Source organism: Leishmania braziliensis, contig 35, assembly GCF_000002845.2.
Source record: "Leishmania braziliensis MHOM/BR/75/M2904 WGS CADA00000000 data, contig 35, whole genome shotgun sequence".
Classification (NCBI taxonomy): Eukaryota; Euglenozoa; class Kinetoplastea; order Trypanosomatida; family Trypanosomatidae; genus Leishmania; species Leishmania braziliensis.
The window spans coordinates 1-17,867 of NW_004057999.1; the positions used below are offsets into that span (position 1 = coordinate 1).

The window sequence follows — 17,867 nt, forward strand, 5'->3', positions numbered from 1 at the left end:
TTACGTACGTTGCGCCTTTCGCCGTGTGTGTGTGTGTGTGTGGAAAGGGCGGCAATGGCACAAGGCAGGGGCATCTGCGAAGGAGTGAAAGAGCCTCATATGACCACAACTTGCACGTGAAGACGGGCCTGAACTCGGGTGTGTGTGGGTCTATAGTCTCTTTTCCCTTCATTTGTTGGAATGCTTCAGCACTCCGCTTTGCTCCGCCGTCTCTTTACCTTTCTCTCTCCTGTTCTTTCGCTTAAGGTGGCGGACCCCTTTCTTGCCCCTGTCTTGGCTTGATCGTGCTTCCATGTCCTTCGCGATCTGTCGTATATATGTTATTCGTTTTGCTCGCTGGTGTCGGCCCCCGCGGGGCGTGGCATCGCAGAGCCCGGCGCCCTCTCTGCGGGGCAGTCCGGCAGCCCCCCTCCCCGCCAATGGCGAGCCGCCCCGGGTGCTGGCAGGGCCCAGGGTCAGCGACGCGTGGAGGCCAGGGTGATGTATCGCTGCGGATGCCGGCGGCCATGTCCTGGACGGCGTTGTGTCGGAGCGGGCGACGACCGTGCACACGTTTGTGCCATCCGTGGGGTGGGCGGGGTGCCAGTGCAACCCGGGCGTGTCTCGCCTGGCCCTCGCTGCCTGCTGGTGGGGGTGCCCGAGCCGCCCCGGGGGATGCGCGAGGCGGCTTGCGGGGTGTGGTGGTGTGAGGTGCCTGGGGCAGGGGGTGTGCTGTGATGGCTGGGTCGGCGCGTTGCCGCGGCTCGTGTGTCTGCGGCTGGTCGGGGCTGCGCGATGGGCCTGCGGCGCGCCCGGGTTGTATCGCGGGTGGCTTTTGAGGCGGCGGAAAGGAGCTGCGAGAAAGAAAATTCGTTTTCCTGTTCTCTGCTGTGGAGTACTTCCACACTTTTTCATCCCCTTAGGTTTTACCTCGCTATATTCTTCAACCTCTCCGTTGTGTTGCTCTTGTGCGTGTGTTCCCCCGTTGTTGGCGCGTGAGTTGGAGTGGAGTTGTGCCTTTGTTTCCTCATAATTTTTTTCCTCTTGTTTTCCTTCCCCTTTTCGCCCCCTGCTGCCGTGCTCTCTCTCTCTTGTGTCTCCATAGAGGGAGTTAATTGATATCCAGCAACGTTCGCAAAACCGAGACAGAAGAAAGAAAAAGAAACAGACGTGGAGACAGCGTTGGTGCCCATGTAGAAGAGCGAGAGGTGGAAGTGTCTCTCTCTCTCTTGCTCCTTTGAAACTTTGGCGTCTACCTGTCTATCTGTTCTCCTTCCTTCCGACCTCACTGACACACAGTCCTTCTCCGTTACCTGTGTTCTTCACTTCTGCTTTTTCTGTCTTCTTTCTTTCTACCGCTCCCTTTTGCCACTACTGTACATCTGGTTTGAAATGCCGGAGAATGAACGTCTCGCTAACACGCGTTTTCTTTTGCTTGCTCGTTTTTCTTTTTGTCTTGTTCCTGCGTGCGTATGTAACAGTGGTGATGAAAAGAGAAGTGGAAGAGGCGGCCATAAGCGACGCCTCTCTCTGACACTCCCCTACCGCCTATTGGTTCCTCCTCTCTCTTTTCCTGTTCTTGTTCTGCTACCACTCTTCCTCACTCGTTGCAGTTATTTTGTTTTGCTGTATATACATATATATATATATATGTATGTATGCATGTCTCTGTGTGTATGCTGGTCGTTGTTGCCCCTCTTTTTTTTCCTCAGTTGTTCTCTCTTCTTACCTGTTCGATTGATTCAGGAGCGTGTCGCAGGCACCGCCATTTATGCGATGACAAATCTCCTTTACACACAAACAAACACTGAAAGCGAGCAAGTCGAAGCGGCGTAGAGGGAAGTGACAAGGATGAGGAGGAGGACCTCTTGCCCCGCACTATTTTTTTTTTTTGTTTTGTTTTGCGAATGGATTATCCAAAGCAACAGCAACTGAGGACGGGGGAAAAACGAGAGAGCGGAAAGAAGTGAAACAGCCTAGTCAACTGCGGACGTGTTCGGTTTCTCTTTGGTTGATGCTCTCTCCCTCTCCTCTCTCTCCCTTTTTCTCGCCCTTTCTCTGTCTTCAATGCGCCTTGCGCTTTTTCTCTTATCTCTTTTTCGTCCCCTCCCCCTCTTCCTCCTACTCGCACAGCGAGCGTATTGCAAAGGCGAAGGGAAAATCTCCACATGAGCGGCAATGTGTAAACGATGCAGCCCTTTCATCAGCGTTTGATGATGCCCTCCGGTGAATTCACAGAAACGAAGGAACAAGGTCTGTCTTTTTGGGCGGCTGGGAGAGGGGCTCTATGGAGCCGTGAGGTGGCGGTAAGGTATCAGAGCCGTCTGTGCGTGGAATTCTCATTTCCTCTTTATTTTTGGTGGGGAGGGAGGGGGCTCTCTGTCCCCCTTTTTTCGAAACAGAAGAGTATGTCTTTCCATTCTTTCACAATGCTCTTGATCGAGTTACGTGTACCGACCTTCACTTCCTCGCTTACCTCTTTTTCCCTTCATCGGTCATACACATCGAGACAGACACAGACACTCACTTTTTTGATGCACCTGTGCGTAGCGTGTACGCGTGTCTCGTCTGTACTGACGTGCGACAGAGAGAAAAGGGGAAGGGGGCGCACCATATTATCGCCTGCGGTGAAGCGATGGATCGACACGAAAGAATGATAGAGACGGGAAGTCAAGCATTGTCCACAGAAACACGCTCTGTATTTATTTACTGTTTTGCTTTCTACTCACACCCTTTCACTTCGTGTATACCTGCGTCCCCCTCCCCCCCGGTATAGACGCACCAAAGAAAGGGAAACACTTCGACCTCAGCTGCGTATCTTCTCCTTTCCTTTCCGATGTTTGTCTTTTCTTTCGCATCGCCCTATCGAACGTGTTGAACGCATCAGTCTTGCAAGAGGCTGTTTGTTTTCTCTCACTCCCCCTTTTGTTTCGGCTTCTCTTCTCTCCTCTCTCCCTCTATACACATACATCCACGTTTCTCTGCGCTTCAGAGCCAAACACGGCAGAAGCGATACCAAAAAAAGGAGAGAGAGGACATCAGAACAGAACCCATCCACGCGCGCGCCTGTGCGGATGTGGGGAATGTGCAACTCCCCTATTTGACGTCGCTGCTGGTAGCTCCCTCACGTGCGTTTCAAAAGTGGTGGTGGTGGTGGGTGACGACAATGCCGCAGCTTTCCCACCTCCGTAGTCCTTTCTTCTTCTTCTTGCAGGCTGCCATCCCCCCGCCTTCATCTCGGGTCTGTGCCAGGCTTTTATTTGCTTCCTCGCCTTGGTAGCTCATGCGTAAAGAGAAGACAACGTCGAACTTGATCACACTGCTGGGAGAAGAAGCGCACTATCATGAGCTGCCACTGCTCTCTGCTAAATCACTGCCTGGGCACCTTTCCACCTTCTCTCTCTTCTCTTCTCCTTGTCGCCTTGCTTATCCCCTGCCTCTCTCTCCTGCGTACTGCTTTGCCGACCCTTTTTGTTGCTCTCTCTCCTTATGCGCCATGTGCCTCGCCCACTTGTACACACCTCCCTCTGTTTGTCTATTCAGTCACATGAAAGAATAGGAGGGTTGGAGAGGTGACGCACGCCGAGTCAGGCTGCTTATGCTTTGAGTGGTAAGAACTGGTAGTGGTGGACGTTCCTTCGCCTGCACTGTGATCACACCCGCTCCGTTCCACACGTGCCTGTCTCCTTTTTTTTCGGTTTACCACACCTTCGGTTGAGAGTGTAGTGTAGCTGCCAGAGCGGGAGATTTATCAGAGTAAAGAATAAGGAGAGTAAGACACCACCGCACAGCCAAGGTGATTCCCTTTGTCTTTACTTTCCTTCATGCTTGCTTTCACGTGCACATTCTGTCTCCTCTCTTGCCACACTCACGCTCATCTATCCTGCGGCGTTGTTTGGAGTGATAAGGCTACTTGAGAAGTGCATCTCGTTACCCACGGAGCAGCTCATCAGAGAGATCGACCTAAGAGGCATTTTTCTCTCTTGTTATCATCTATTGGACCACCCCCTCCTCGCGTCCATACGTGGGGGGTTCTTATCTGCGGACAGTGATCTTTCTCCCCCTCCTTTCACTCAGATTTTCCGATCCCCTCCACTCAATGCTGCGACGGTCATACGTGACGCTGCGTCGAAAAGCGTCGGTTGTGCTGAAGGGTCAACTCAACCCCCTCGAAGCACTCACGCAGATACAACTAGGGATTACACCATCGCTTCCCCTTCAACGTGGCTTCCTGCTGGAGCATTGCGAGCAGCATCTGGAGAAGCTAGGTATCACTGAGGGAAAGCTCCTCGCCATGGATGGGCGACTCTGCACTCAGCTCACGAAGAGGATCGTGTACGAGCTCTACCTCTCCGTCCCGTTCCGTGTATTCACGTTTGACATGGAGTTTACTGGACCACCAGTGTTTACGGCGGACGGACCAACAGAGGACATCACGGAGCTGGGAGTGTACTCACCCCTTCTCGACGAGGTGTTTTCATGTCTCGTTCAGCCTGTCTGCGGTCGCAAGCAGGGCCCAGGGGTCGAGGAGCTGACGCACATTACGGACGCGATGTTGGCAAAAGAGGGCATCCCGTTTCTTGAGGCGTGGCAGCGGTTCCTTAAGTTTGTCCAGACACCGCAGCCAAATGAGATTCCCGGCTCCGAGGAGCGAATCCTGCTGCTTTCCCACGGTGGAAAACTCGCGGATGTGTCTCTGATCAAGTGGACACTCGAGAAGTTCCACATGGAGCTGCCGTCCAGTTTTGTCTTTGGAGACACAATTCACCTCATCCGCGATGCACATCGACGACGGCCCGTCACCGTAGATAAGCACCCACCGTCGTGGAAGCTTGTGGATCTTGTACAGTGGCTGCACATCTCCCCAACTCTATCGGCACATCGAGCGGGCAATGACGCTCGCATGACATGGGACGCTCTGTATCACACGCTGCTTCGCTACGGAGACGATGAAATGACACCGCGTGAGCAGCTCGTGCCGCGCTTTTTCGATGCGGAGGCGAAGCAGCGCTTGCGCGAGTACACGACACGGCAGGCACAGGAAAAGGACTCGCTTGGCTTGGATGGCACGTTCCTCTTGGCCGATGCGCCACACTGCGCTTCAGCGAGACATTCAGAGCACAGCGATACCGGTAACTTCGCACATCGTAGCGCCTCGTATGACTCTGGAAACTCTGGCAAGAGTGGAGCAACGACAGACTTGCTCGATCTCGACTTTGACGACATCTTCAGGGGACAGAATAAGGTGGGCGCCAGTCCACCTATCGAGGAGTTCAAGGTGGATGACAATGAGGACTTGGACAGCAGTGCCAACGGAGCAAGTGACCTTACCGCTTCTCAAACGCTGCTATCGCGTGCAGCGAGCTGTCCTGCTGCTTTCTCCACCGACGCCGCAGAGGGTGATGTAGGCGATGTGAATACGGCGTCAGCATCTGCACTGCCACCGAATCAGGCCGCGAAGACGGCCACCTCAGACAGGAGAAAAGTGAAGGTGTCAGACTCGTTACGCAGCAAAGGTGCCGCTGAGAAGAGGAGCAAACTCCGTGGCAGTGCGAGTGACCCCCCCGCTGCCGCTACTGCTGCTATCTTCTTTGTATAAGGGGAATCAATAAGGCTCTTTACACATGAACCATTCCCAATCAGAAGAGGTTTCTCAATCAATGCCGCGCTTGCACGCACGCACGGGTACGGGCATACCACCGCAAGAACACACTGGGAGTGAGTGTTGCGCATAGAAATGATGTCGAGCCCATCACACATCTTTCTTGATCACACACTCACCTACACAGCCGTGGTGCTCGTGACTGTGTGTGTGCTTGTATTCTCGTGTGTGCACTTGTGTGTGCAGCATGCCGAAGCGTCGCCCCAAAACTGAAATAGACAAAAAAGGGGCAAAGCTTCTTCCCTCTCCCCAAAGAAGAGGCATGGAATGCTGACGTCATTGAACGACTCGTCTCTCACGGTGATGGTGAGTCGGCTGTGGCCTGGCCATGCTTCGACTCTCTGTACAGTTGCAAGTGATAGTGACCGTGCCGTGTCGACGTGCGGTGCATCGGTGAATTTTCTTCCGATGATTCATCACGTTTCTTCTTCCTCACCGCCGTTGTTAGCCCTTCTTTTCTTTTCTCTCTCTCTATATGAACTGTGCTCCCCACTTCTTTCCACCTTTGATGTGTGCATATACCCGTCTCTAATTTTCCCTCCTACTCTCTACTGTGTGTCTAGTAGGCTCCGCATGAATTCAGAGTCCATTCGCTGAAGTTCGGCTTCCCTGCACTTCTTTCTCTCCCCCTCCCTCTCCGATCCACTTTGCAGAAACGGCGCTCTACACAGGGGAAGAGAGGGTGTTGTGCGTGTGCGTGTGTGTGTGTGAGGTGTGTGTGAGGTGCGTACGAGGAATCCTTCCCTGTACGGTCAATTGTTGCTGAGCGACACACAAGTACTAATAGACTCTACTCGTGCCGATTTCCCTCCTTCCTCAAAAACACCTCTGGTGGAGGCAAATGTCCTTTCGTGAGTTGCGGTCCTTTTCGGAGACGATGCGTCTCCTCGGCTACCCACGGCTGATAAGCATGGAGTCGTTCCGCGAGCCGAATGTGGAGCTGGTCGCCGATTGCCTTCACTGGCTTATCATCCGCTATGAGCCGTCTGCGGAGGTGACATTCAATATCGAGCGAGAGCACAACCGCGTGACGTTCTTCAAACAGGTGTGTGAGGTTACCCTCGCCAAGGGGCGAATCAAACTAAACGTGAAGAAGCTCTACCAAGCGGACGGGCACGCCGTGCAGGAGATGCTGAAGCTTGCGAATGTGCTGAAGAAGGCGATGAAGGCAACCGATGCCGAGGAGCCCGACTTCACCGCACTGCACCAGATGGCTGCGCAGAAAAATGTGAGTGATGCCAAGGCTGTGCAACAGCTGTGCAGCGAACTGACGACAGACGGCAGCAGCCTCTTCTTCTTAGTAGAGGCAGAACTGAACTCGCGCGGTGACCGCCAGCGCATCTTATCTCGTGCCACCGAGGTTGGCGAGTTTGAGCGCCGTCTGCGGGAGCTGCTCACCAACGTCGCCCAGGAGGTGGATCAGTACCAGCAAAGTATCGTCAATCTCAGCGCAGACGAGACCAACCTGGAGCAGAAGATTGAGAACAAGAAGGCGCATCTAGAGCGTGCCCAGAAGCAGTACAAAAGTGCCATGGCCACTAACCCCGCCTTCCTCAAGGAGTATGAGAACCACGAGAAGAAGCTCCAGGCACAGTTTGTTAACTATCTCGAACAGTATCGCAACTTGGAGTTTCTGGAGCATCAGATTGCTAAGTACAACGCCAAAGAGGATGTCATGCTTGAGGAGCAGGAGACTAAGCTGAAGGTGATGCGGGAGCGACTGCGCAAGGAGGAGCTGAAGAACATCCGCGCGGACAACGTGGCGAGCCGTCCGAGTGGGCGCCGTGGCAGCGGCAGCGGGAGCCTGACACCGGCGATAAGCGATACCGAAGACGACGGGTATGACTACACTCCGCGCATGAATGGCGGAGTGCGTATCCGCAATGCCGCTGAGGAGGATAGCAGTGGGGAGGAGTCCACCTCCTCGGGTGATGACGAGAGCGAAAGCGACGACAGCAGGCCGCGTCAGCAGCGGCGACCACAGAATACCGTTGGCCATAGTCGCGGGTCGCTCGGTCACGGTGGCACCGTAAACACCGACAATGACAACCACGAAGAGGAAGACGAGTCGCTTGTGAACCAGATGCGCCGGCCACGAGTAGCGACAGGGACGCGGCCGCCTGCCGCGGGAGGAGAGCGCCCACGGTATCTCGCCAACAACCCTGTCGACACTGACTCCTCTTCCGAGACGGACAGCAGTGAGCTGTCCACCCCGACGAGTAGCGGCGAGTTTAGCAGCGACGACTCCAGCGACTACAGCGGTTCTGACGAAAGCGACATTTAGGCTTATGCTGCTGCTGGGCTGATTTTGCAAGCACTCGTGCAAGCGAGCGCACGCCCACTGTGGACAGTCACACATCATTGATTAGGGTTGCTTGTGTGCGTTTGTAATACGGTGGATGGGATGAAGCCCTGCACAGTAATGGGAGCTGTGCGCGTTGGCTAGCGTGAGGGAAGCATGTGTTTGTATGTGTAGTCCTGGCGTTGTGTGGGCATGCCGCGCGGATGGCTTGATGGGTGGCGTGTGCAGCGCTTTCTCCCTATTGTATGTTGATGCTGCGTATTTCCAAGCCGTGGTCCCTCGTATCCCTCGCTACGACGCGCATAGCATCTCTCTCCGTGGCTGCCTCTTTGCTCTGATACGGGCAGGTGGCGGGAGAGGGAAGGTAGCGATGAGGTCAAGAGGTGATGGCGGAACAAGGCATGTGATCACCACACCCCGCTTCCCCCTTCTGTTATCAAGCGATGGCACACACATGGTGCATGTTGCGTTGACTGATGTTCTATAGACGGCGATCATTATGCTTTTCTTTCCCTCTTTTTTTTTGGGGGGTTTCTGTGTTGACTCCTCTGCAGCTCTCTTGTATGATGGCACGTACACGCACGGACACGCCGCGGACACGCCCCCTTTCCCTCTTTCCCCCTCCTTTGGTCCAATACTACCCTCCCCTTCTAATCTCTCTCGCGCACGAACGCACTCGGATGTTCATGCCATTCTGCTTCTCTGCTTGAATGTGTGCATGCGTCCCCATGTGTGCATATGTGTGATAACCCCCGTCCTTCCTCCTGCCTCCAGCATTGAAGGCAAAGAGAGCTAATAGAGGGTGGGGTGCTGGACAGCGACACGGTCTGCCACGCACGTCTGCCTCCCTCCTACTTCCCCCCCTCTACCCATGCACGGAAAAAGCACATGAAGCCGTGATGCTGCTTTCTGCTCACTTGGTGTGTTATGGGAGAGAGACTGTCAGCGCCGCCCTTCCCCCCCCCCCCCCCGGGTAGTGGTGGAGTGTGCAAAATGGAGGCACATTGATTCAGTGTGTGTGTCTGTGTGTCGCATCACCCTTCCCCCAAGAAGGGCTGCTGCCGCCGTCGTTCTTCACCCCCTTCCCTCTGTTCGCTTTTTAGCTGCAATCTCCCCAATCTTCTTTGCACCTCTTACCAACTGCACACTTGTGTTTGCGCAGTTGTGCGTGCGTGCGTCCACTATTCTACATCCGGCCTTCTCTTTCTTCCATCTCTTTTTCCTCTCTCTCTCTGTTCCCATCTCACCTTTTCCCCTCCACTGTCCTGGTGTTGTCGGTAGAAGAGTCTGCTATAATAGACCAAGTCTATCCTCTGTCACAGGATCCACTCACGTTCTCTCTACATCAGACGCTCTCTTTGTTTCTTGTTCGGGGTCGGCATTCTTATAGATCGCTTCTTCGGCGCCTTCGCCTTCTCCAGTCACGCGAATTTTTTCCGCTGCTTTGTACGCGATTCGTCCGTCATGCAGCAGACACCCTCAGACTGCGTTGCCAGCTTCAAGCTGATTCTGGTCGGCGATGGTGGCACGGGTAAGACAACTTTCGTGAAGCGTCACTTGACCGGCGAGTTCGAGAAGCGCTACGTCGCTACCGTTGGTGTCGATGTGCATCCGTTAACCTTCCACACGAACCGCGGCAAGATCTGCTTTAACTGCTGGGACACAGCCGGCCAGGAGAAGTTCGGTGGTCTGCGCGATGGCTACTACGTGGAGGGCCAGTGCGCCATCATCATGTTTGACGTCACCAGCCGTAACACGTACAAGAACGTTCCAAACTGGTACCGCGATATCACGCGCGTGTGCGACAACATCCCCATCGTCTTGGTAGGCAACAAGGTGGACTGCGCGGACCGTCAGGTCAAGGCGAAGATGATTACCTTCCACCGCAAGAAGGGTCTCCAGTACTACGATATCTCAGCCAAGTCGAACTACAACTTCGAGAAGCCGTTCGTTTGGCTGGCTAAAAAGCTCGCCAACGATCCCGATCTGATGCTGGTGGAGGTACCGATGCTGGACACAGATGTGGTTGCTCTTACTGCCGAGCAGGTGGCGGCGCTGGAAGCGGAGCAGCAGGCCATGGCGAACGCGCCGCTGCCCATGGGGGATGACGAGTGAGTCATCCGCTCTCATTCTTTCTCCCCATCTCACTCTCTGTTGCATGCACGCGCGCCTTGCTTACCCGCTAATGCACTCGTTCCCTCGGTACTTGATTCTCTTCGTTGGTGCTCAGGCCCTCCCCTTCTCCTCCTCTTTCCTCCCCCGCATCTGTTTTGTGGTTTCCCGCCTCTCCGCGCACCCCTCCCCCCTTTTAAAAATGATGTTTATTTATTCGGTGGTTTCCTTTCGCTGTCGTCCTAAGTCGCTCTTCTCCAGAGAGGCGAGCAGGATACACACGCATGCAAGGGAGAACTAAACACGAAAAAGCGAACCCAAAGCTAACGCAACAACAACAACATCGCTGCCGATGCACATGCAAACACAGACGCATGCAGCACTCTCTACTTATCTAGAAAGAGACGGAGGTGGAGAGCAGCAGATGCAGGGGAGAGGCGCGCACACACTTATTTGCTGGGAGCGAGGTCGATATCCTCTTCTTCTTTCATTTGGTTCGCCCTGTTCATTTTTTTTTTTGTTTGTTTCCTCAGTTCACTTGTGCTTCGTTCTTTGTGTTTGTGTTTTGTGGCTGTGTCTTGTGCGTGTGCGTGTCTCTCTCGTTTTTTTTCTCTCTTTTTGTTATATCGCCGTGATCCTGTACATAAATATATATAAATATGCGTGTGTGTAAAGGGAGCTCAGATCACCTGCACATGTGCGTGTATGTGCAGGTGTTCTGTATCGTAAATGAGCGTCCTGGTGTCCCCCCTTCAAGCTTGTGGTAGTTCAGCACAGTGCAATACGAAAGGAACGACTCTACCATTTTTTTTTCCTCTCCTTTTTTTCCTCCTTTTCTTTTCCTTTTGCTGCATTCGGGTGCTGGAGCTCGCGTTCACCTGCGGCACCTTCTCTTGCGCACCATGCTGTGGACGCTTTCGAAGGCCAATGCATGCGCGTCGGCCGCACGAGGTGCGGTCCGAGAGAAAAATGCAGAGGTGCGTATGTGGGTGAGTAGGACTCTGCTGGAGGCAGGTGACACGAATAAGTAAGGCGTAGTCATTTCTTTGTTCAAGTGCCTCTAATCGCCGTTGAGGCCCTTTCCTTCCTACAGCGCACTTGGGCATAGCGCGCCGCATGATCGCACACCCCTGTACCCGTACCGATGTGTACGTGCAGCCTGACAGATAACCGATAAGGTAAACGAAACAGAAGGGTCTATTCGAAAAAGGGTAGCACAAATCACCAAAACCAGACGGAAAGGTGAAACACCCTGCACACTCCACACTGGCAAGGTGAGGAGACAAGGGGGGGGGGTGGCACCATTTGACGTATCACACATCGCCTTCTCTAGCAGCTGCCCGTGCAATTGCTCATCTTTAGCTTCAATCGAAGGGTGCAGGTACGAGCGGACATCTTTGCGTTCTGTGGACGCGTGCCTTTTCTCTCATGCTGCGGCGCCTCCTCTCGTGAAGCGTCACAGCTCGATGCCTCCACCTCTGCTTCTCACCTCGTACTGCAGCCCTCCTCCTTAAATCGGTCTGACTTTGCTGCTCCTCGTGCACGAGTGGGAGAGCGAGCACATGAGTAGACGAAGCCTATACGCAGAGGCCAGGTCAGACTTGGTGAAGTAGGGGGGGGGCACAATGACGCGAGGCGTGTGAATTTGTCTGTGCGTTGATGCTCCCTTTCCCCCTCCTCAGCTAATGTAGAGCGACAGAGATCACGCCTAGAACGACCTTAATGTCTGCTCTGCCGGTTTGCAGGCCAAGCGCAGCCTCTGGACTTCTCTGGCTCTTTCTCTCTCTTACGCAAACACACTGTGAATCTGTATTGCACTCTCTTTCCCCTCCCTTTTCGTAGACGTTACGCACTGCCACGAAGCGTGACGCATCACTGCCTGCGATCGATTACCACGTTGTCGAATCAAATTTGCTCACCGATTGATATACGGAGAGCGAGACGCGGTCGACAAGGGGCACCTCTAGTTTCACTCAGTGCTCGTTCATACGTACACATCTCTCCTCCACGTGCGCGTTGACCATTACGCATGGAGATCAAGTGCACATACATACACACATTTACCAGCATGCGAAGTGCGGATGGGCAGAGCAACAAGAAAGCGTAGCGGCACCAAAAGGAGTTGAGCACTTAGCACCAGAGCCGCTGCTTCCCCCCTCCCCCTCCTCCTCCTCCTCGCACCTCTTTCAGTCTTCCTCTTCTGTCTCCGCCATTAAACCCACCCCCTTTTTCCTTCACCTCTCTCTCTCTACACGCACACACACACACATGTGACTGGGCGAAAGACCGATACGTACAGGGAATTACCCGTACACATAGGAAAACACCGCAATAGATGACGCTGGCGAGGGAGAGAGTCAGTCATGATCAGTAACGGGTCTGGTACTACCGCGGCTGCTGCCGCTGCCGGTGCTGAGACACGCAGTGCGTGCCCAATTACACGTACCCATCAACGCTTTCTTCTTCGTTCTCTGGAGTTTACACAACAGTATGCTCCCATGTACCGATGCCGAATGGAGGCGCAATACGCGTCTGCGCTGCGTGCCATTCAGCGCATCGTGCGGGAGGATCCAAGGTACGGTTCACAGGCCTGCGTCATGAACCCCCGGCGCGTACTTGAGCTGCAGCCCGGCGTGCCCGCCGTATGTGTCGGGATCGTGTACAAGAACATGAAGCTGCTGCCACGCTTCCTTGACGAGTATCAGAGTGAGCTTGTCCGCATCGACGCTGGTGACGACGACAACGATGATGAGAGTGGCGTTGTGGAGGCTGTGCCTCTTGACAGGTCTGCAGAAACTGCAGCTGCTACGATGCACCGCAGCAATGAGGCCGAAGAAGATGCAAACAACGACGGGCAGGCGCTTGCCGCAGCGGACGAACACTACAGCGTGTGTGACAGCGCTGATGAACTGATGCTAGAGGACAGCAGCGGCCGTGCTCTGCTGCAGGGACTCGATGCCGAGCGCTTCTGCACCGGGATCGTGCTGGGCGTCTATGGCGCCCTGCTCCCCAATGGCAGCATGAAGGTGCTCCGCTACGCCTTCAGCGGGGACTTGGGCTCCGCGTTTGTCCCGCGCCCAGTGATCCGCGCCACAGGCCCGTGCTACATCGCCTTTGTGAGCGGGCTGAGCCTCAACGTCCCACGCGACAATGGCAAGGAGGCGCAGGCTGCGGCATCTCGCGCGCGGGCCTCGCTGGAGCTCTTGGTTGAGTTCTTGTGCGGCAACACGGGCAACGCCGCCTTGCGGGGCAAGGCGAAGTGCGTCTCGCGACTGGTGATTGGAGGCGATAGTATTGCCCCCACTGACGAGCTGAAGCTCAAGAAGAAGGTGAAGCTGGACCCATCTGACCACGTGCGGCTGAACGATGACAAGGCACAGGGTAACACGGTCACCTCCGCCGCGCTAATGCGGCAGCTGGACACGCTGCTGGAGCGTGTTGTGCGCACCGTAGAGGTGGAGCTGATGCCAGGCGCTAACGACATGTCTGATGCGTTTCAGCCGCAGCAGCCGCTGCATCCCTTATTACTTCCCAAAGCCGGCAAGCACTCCACGCTGCGACTCGTCTCGAACCCGTTTTGTTTCACTGCGCAGCCTGGCGCGGCGACCGTGGCCACCACCGAGTTGTTGAAGAGTGAGGAGTGCGTAGAGTCGGAGGCGAAGAAGCACAAGACCGAGGTGGCCGAGGGTGTGAACTTCTTCGTGACATCAGGGCAGAACATAAACGATGTAGCCCGCGAGTCACGCTTTCCGACGCGGCTGGACACCATGTGCATGGTGGTGGTATCTGGCTGCGCCTGCCCTACGGCTCCCAACACCCTCTTCAGTTACCCTTTCTGCAACCACGACCCTTTCTTGTTCCAGAACACACCACACTGCGTTGTGGCTTGCGATCAGCCGCAGTTCGAGACGCGCTACGCAACACTGGATGAGCTGCACGAAGAGACTCACCACAACTTCACGGAATCAGCGTCGTCGTCACCGCGATTGAAGGCGACAGCGAGCGCCGTGTCTGCGAAGGGTGGCGAGAACAAGGCTGTTCTCCCAGAGGCTGGAGTGCGCCTGATCTGCGTGCCGTCCTTCGCCCGCTCTGGGGCACTGGTGCTGGTGGACGTGAACTCGCCAACGCTGGAGACGAGTGTCGTGTCCTTCTTGGTGCCATGAGATGAAGAGGAGAGGGGGCCGTGACAGATGGGCGGTGTGTGCGTGTGTGTGTGTGGTACCGAGGTCGTGTGTTCTGGCAGCAGTGATTGGGGGTTAATCTTTGCGAAGGTTACACATGCAGGGTGGCCTAGTGGCGAGCTGTGAATACAATTAGGGACCCCGATTTTCAAGGAAGGTGTCTGCGTACCGAGTGCACTAATCATGCGAAGCCGTCCCAACACAACTGTCGCCGTCATCGCTTTGGTTTCTCCAATTTGTGGTTTTGCTGTCCATGACAAAGAAGAAGCGTAATGCTTAAAAAGAGCGGCACACTAATGGAAATGGATGGTGGTGGTGCTGGCGCTGCCCAATCCTTCCCTGCGCATCACTTCCTCCCGTGTGGTGCACACGTATGTGGTATGAACGTGATTGCGCTGAGGAGACCAACAACAACATCCTTACTGAGCTCTCTCCACACCCTTGTGATGAGGTGGTGCGTATACGCGCCGCTTCTCTTCTGTTCTCAGTTTTATATACTTCGCCTCCCGCCACCTCGCCTACCTCAGCATCAGCGCGACATGGCAACTCGCGATGTGTGCGCGCTGCGCCAGCGATCTTTTTTTCTGCGTCCGATGCGGAGCACAGGGTGAGGGTCCCCCTTCACCCATTCACTCTGTTCGCCACTACGTTGGCTGCCCCTTTGCGAGACCTGCTCTTCTCATTTCTCTCTTCTCCCCTCCTCCTTTCTCTTGGCTGTTCTTCCGCTTCGTTGGCACACATACACACACAACCCTTGGGGAAGTCTGTGAGACGTTGCAGACGCCGTCACCACTGTTCCCAGCAGAGACGACTGTGTCTTTCGCTTCTTCTTCTGGCTCGTTTGCCTTTTTTTCTCAGCTGATCCCCACAGCGAAAATTGCGTCTGTGCTCTCAGAGAGAAGAGAAGCGGGAGGTTGTTGTGTAGTGTGTGTGTGTGTGTGTGTGTGTGTTCCCCCTCGAGTGGGTCTTGCGCATCTCACCATCTATTCCTCCCTTCCTCTCGGTGCGCGGCTTGCCAGTAGTCCTCCTCAGCGGGTGCGTGTTCTTCTCTTCCATCTCGTCTCTACCGCTAGCGAGCGTCGAACAGAACACAGTCAACTTGATTGGCAGAGAACAATGGAGAACGAGGAAGCGCTTCCGACGATTGTCGTTCCAGGCCCGGAGCTGCGGGAGAAGGTGGACGCCTTCGCCGCGCGTCTCAGTGCCTTAGACCGACGCAAGGCGGATGAAATGGTGGCTAAGCTGCTCGCCTCGAGCAAGCGCAATCAGTTCCTCTTCGTGGACACATCGCACATTTTTTTCCCTTACTTTCTTAGCAAGCTGACAGAGTTTCGCCAGCACCCGGAGCTGCGGCCGCAGAAGCCCAGTGAGCACAAGGACAGCGTTGGCGCAGCAGGCGGCGAGAAAGGGGCGGCGACGACGACGAAGACCGGCACCATCACTCGCACGATGGGCGGCACCGCCGGCGCCAAAAGCGACCCGAAGCGTGAGGAGCTGCTGCGCCAGACCGAGGCAGAGGCCCGGCGATACCTCGAGGATCCATTTCCGAACCATTACTCTTTGGACCGGAAGGCCGGGACTGTAGATGTCACAGCGCTGCTGATGGACGTGCTGTCAACAACGGCTCAGTACACTGCCAAGTACGGCGACAAGTTCCTTGCTGCCGTAAAGGGAAAGCAGCGGCACAACCCTATCTTCCACTTTCTCCACGAGGACGACGTGCGGCATGGAATGTTCTGCAAGCTGGTGGAGTCCTACCGTCGTATTTTGTCCTTTGATGAAGAAGAGACGGAAACGCGGCTGGAGAACTTGCAGTCGCAGTCATACCTGCTGGGCACAGTTTGTGAGGAAAAGATGAAGTATGCCAAGGCCGCCCTGGCTCGCCGACGAGCCGCACTGTTGACGGACGAGGAGCTGCGCGGGCGCCTTCAGTGGACACTTTTCTCGGTGGTCAAGACATTTCGGTTGAGCGACTTGCAACTAGACGGGCCTGTGCCCGAAACGGCAGCCTCGAAGCAGCGCGCTGCCCCGGCAGCGAATGCGACTTTTATTTCCCCTGCGTTCACCTCGACGACCACGTCCAGGCCAAGGGCAGGGGAGGTGACTGGGCCTGTTACGCCTGCTGCCGCCGCAAGCGGCGGGTCGACTACTGCTTACGCCACCACCCTGCAACCTCCTGGTGCGGCATCATCGTCGTTCGCACCGGTATACATGAGCTCCAGCCTGGTTAAGGGTACCGGGAGCAACGGAAAGCGACCGAGGGAGCGTGGCGGGCATAGGGAAGCTCAGGGACGAAGTTGAGCTTCGTTTCCCTCTCCACGTTTCTTCCTGTGGAAGAGAGGGTGCGGGCGATGGGGGATAAGGTGAGATGAGTGGGGTGAGTCGGTGAGTGCGCCCGTGCGCCGCTTGAAGAGTTCCTGCAAGGACACCTTCACCCACAGCTGCCGAGCGTCGAGTTATTATGTGGAGTATCTGTGCGCAGCGAGTCCGCAGTCTCCCGTCCCACCCTAGTTTTGAGCCAATAAGCACACACACACACACACAAACATAGACAAAACGCAGTGACGTCGTCACTGAGGCATCCGAAGGTGCGGCGCACCCTTTTCCCGTCCGGGGCGAGAATGCGGCAATTTTACCTGTGCTCCCCTTACCATCATGTGTCCTGCTGACGGGGGGACACGCCTCGGGGCGTGGCATCGCAGAGCCCGGCGCCCTCTCTGCGGGGAAGGCCGGCAGCCCCCCTCCCCGCCAATGGCGAGCCGCCCCGGGTGCTGGCAGGGCCCAGTGTCTTCGACGCGTGGAGGCCAGGGCGATGTATCGCTGCGGATGCCGGCGGCCATGTCCTGGACGGCGTTGTGTCGGAGCGGGCGGCGACCGTGCACACGTTTGTGCCATCCGTGGGGTGGGCGGGGTGCCAGTGCAACCCGGGCGTGTCTCGCCTGGCCCTCGCTGCCTGCTGGTGGGGGTGCCCGAGCCGCCCCGGGGGATGCGCGAGGCGGCTTGCGGGGTGTGGTGGTGTGAGGTGCCTGGGCAGGGGGTGTGCTGTGATGGCTGGGTCGGCGCGTTGCCGCGGCTCGTGTGTCTGCGGCTGGTCGGGGCTGCGCGATGGGCCCACTGACAGGGCGAGGCGTGAAGTGGTGTTGGGCTGGTGTGTTGTATGGCGGAGAAGCTCCCCGCTGAAGAAGAAGCAGGCGCATTCATAGGAGCTTCTGTGTGTGTGCCTGGTGCTGTGGTAACCTCAGGGAGGCTCTGATGGGTGTTTGTGAGTTCACTTCTCCCTCCCTCTACTGTGTTGAGCTCGTCGTAGCTGTCCTGCTCTTCCTCTGCCCTCCTCCTTCACCTTCCCCCCGTTGGCGAGTTGCAGCTACTCTGCCAGTTTATCGAGCCTCGTGCTTGACTGCACTGTTTGGGTTCCAGTGCCCCTCTACCCTTTCCTGGCTCACAAATCCTCTTCCTCCTCCCCACGCACACGGAGGCACGCACATACGTATTTTGTCCGTGCGGTTGGTTCTCTCACTCTCTCCGTCTGAGCGCACGGACGTGTCGTTTCGTGCCTTGTGTGAGTTCTCTGATCGTGCGGTTTGCGCACCTGTGCGTTTCTCGTCACACGGCGCACTTCTTGGCCCGACGG

General features: G+C 55.8%; 5 protein-coding genes across 5 annotated transcripts; all 5 read left to right on the plus strand.

Moving 5' to 3' along the window:
- Positions 1-4,078: 4,078 nt before the first annotated feature.
- LbrM_25_2030 (hypothetical protein, conserved) lies at positions 4,079-5,578 on the plus strand (the record flags this gene model as incomplete). The annotated part of the gene is made up of 1 exon (XM_001565654.1): positions 4,079-5,578. The coding sequence occupies one exon, from the start codon at positions 4,079-4,081 to the stop codon at positions 5,576-5,578; it is 1,500 nt and encodes a 499-aa protein (XP_001565704.1).
- A 904-nt stretch (positions 5,579-6,482) lies between these two features.
- LbrM_25_2040 (hypothetical protein, conserved) lies at positions 6,483-7,925 on the plus strand (the record flags this gene model as incomplete). The annotated part of the gene is made up of 1 exon (XM_001565655.1): positions 6,483-7,925. One exon carries the CDS (start codon positions 6,483-6,485, stop codon positions 7,923-7,925), a length of 1,443 nt encoding a protein of 480 aa, XP_001565705.1.
- Positions 7,926-9,407: 1,482 nt separating this feature from the next.
- On the plus strand, positions 9,408-10,058 carry LbrM_25_2050 (GTP-binding protein, putative; the record flags this gene model as incomplete). Its single annotated transcript, XM_001565656.1, has 1 exon — positions 9,408-10,058. The coding sequence occupies one exon, from the start codon at positions 9,408-9,410 to the stop codon at positions 10,056-10,058; it is 651 nt and encodes a 216-aa protein (XP_001565706.1).
- Positions 10,059-12,553: 2,495 nt separating this feature from the next.
- LbrM_25_2060 (DNA polymerase delta subunit 2, putative) lies at positions 12,554-14,218 on the plus strand (the record flags this gene model as incomplete). Its single annotated transcript, XM_001565657.1, has 1 exon — positions 12,554-14,218. One exon carries the CDS (start codon positions 12,554-12,556, stop codon positions 14,216-14,218), a length of 1,665 nt encoding a protein of 554 aa, XP_001565707.1.
- A 1,134-nt stretch (positions 14,219-15,352) lies between these two features.
- On the plus strand, positions 15,353-16,537 carry LbrM_25_2070 (hypothetical protein, conserved; the record flags this gene model as incomplete). The annotated part of the gene is made up of 1 exon (XM_001565658.1): positions 15,353-16,537. The coding sequence occupies one exon, from the start codon at positions 15,353-15,355 to the stop codon at positions 16,535-16,537; it is 1,185 nt and encodes a 394-aa protein (XP_001565708.1).
- Positions 16,538-17,867: the final 1,330 nt, after the last annotated feature.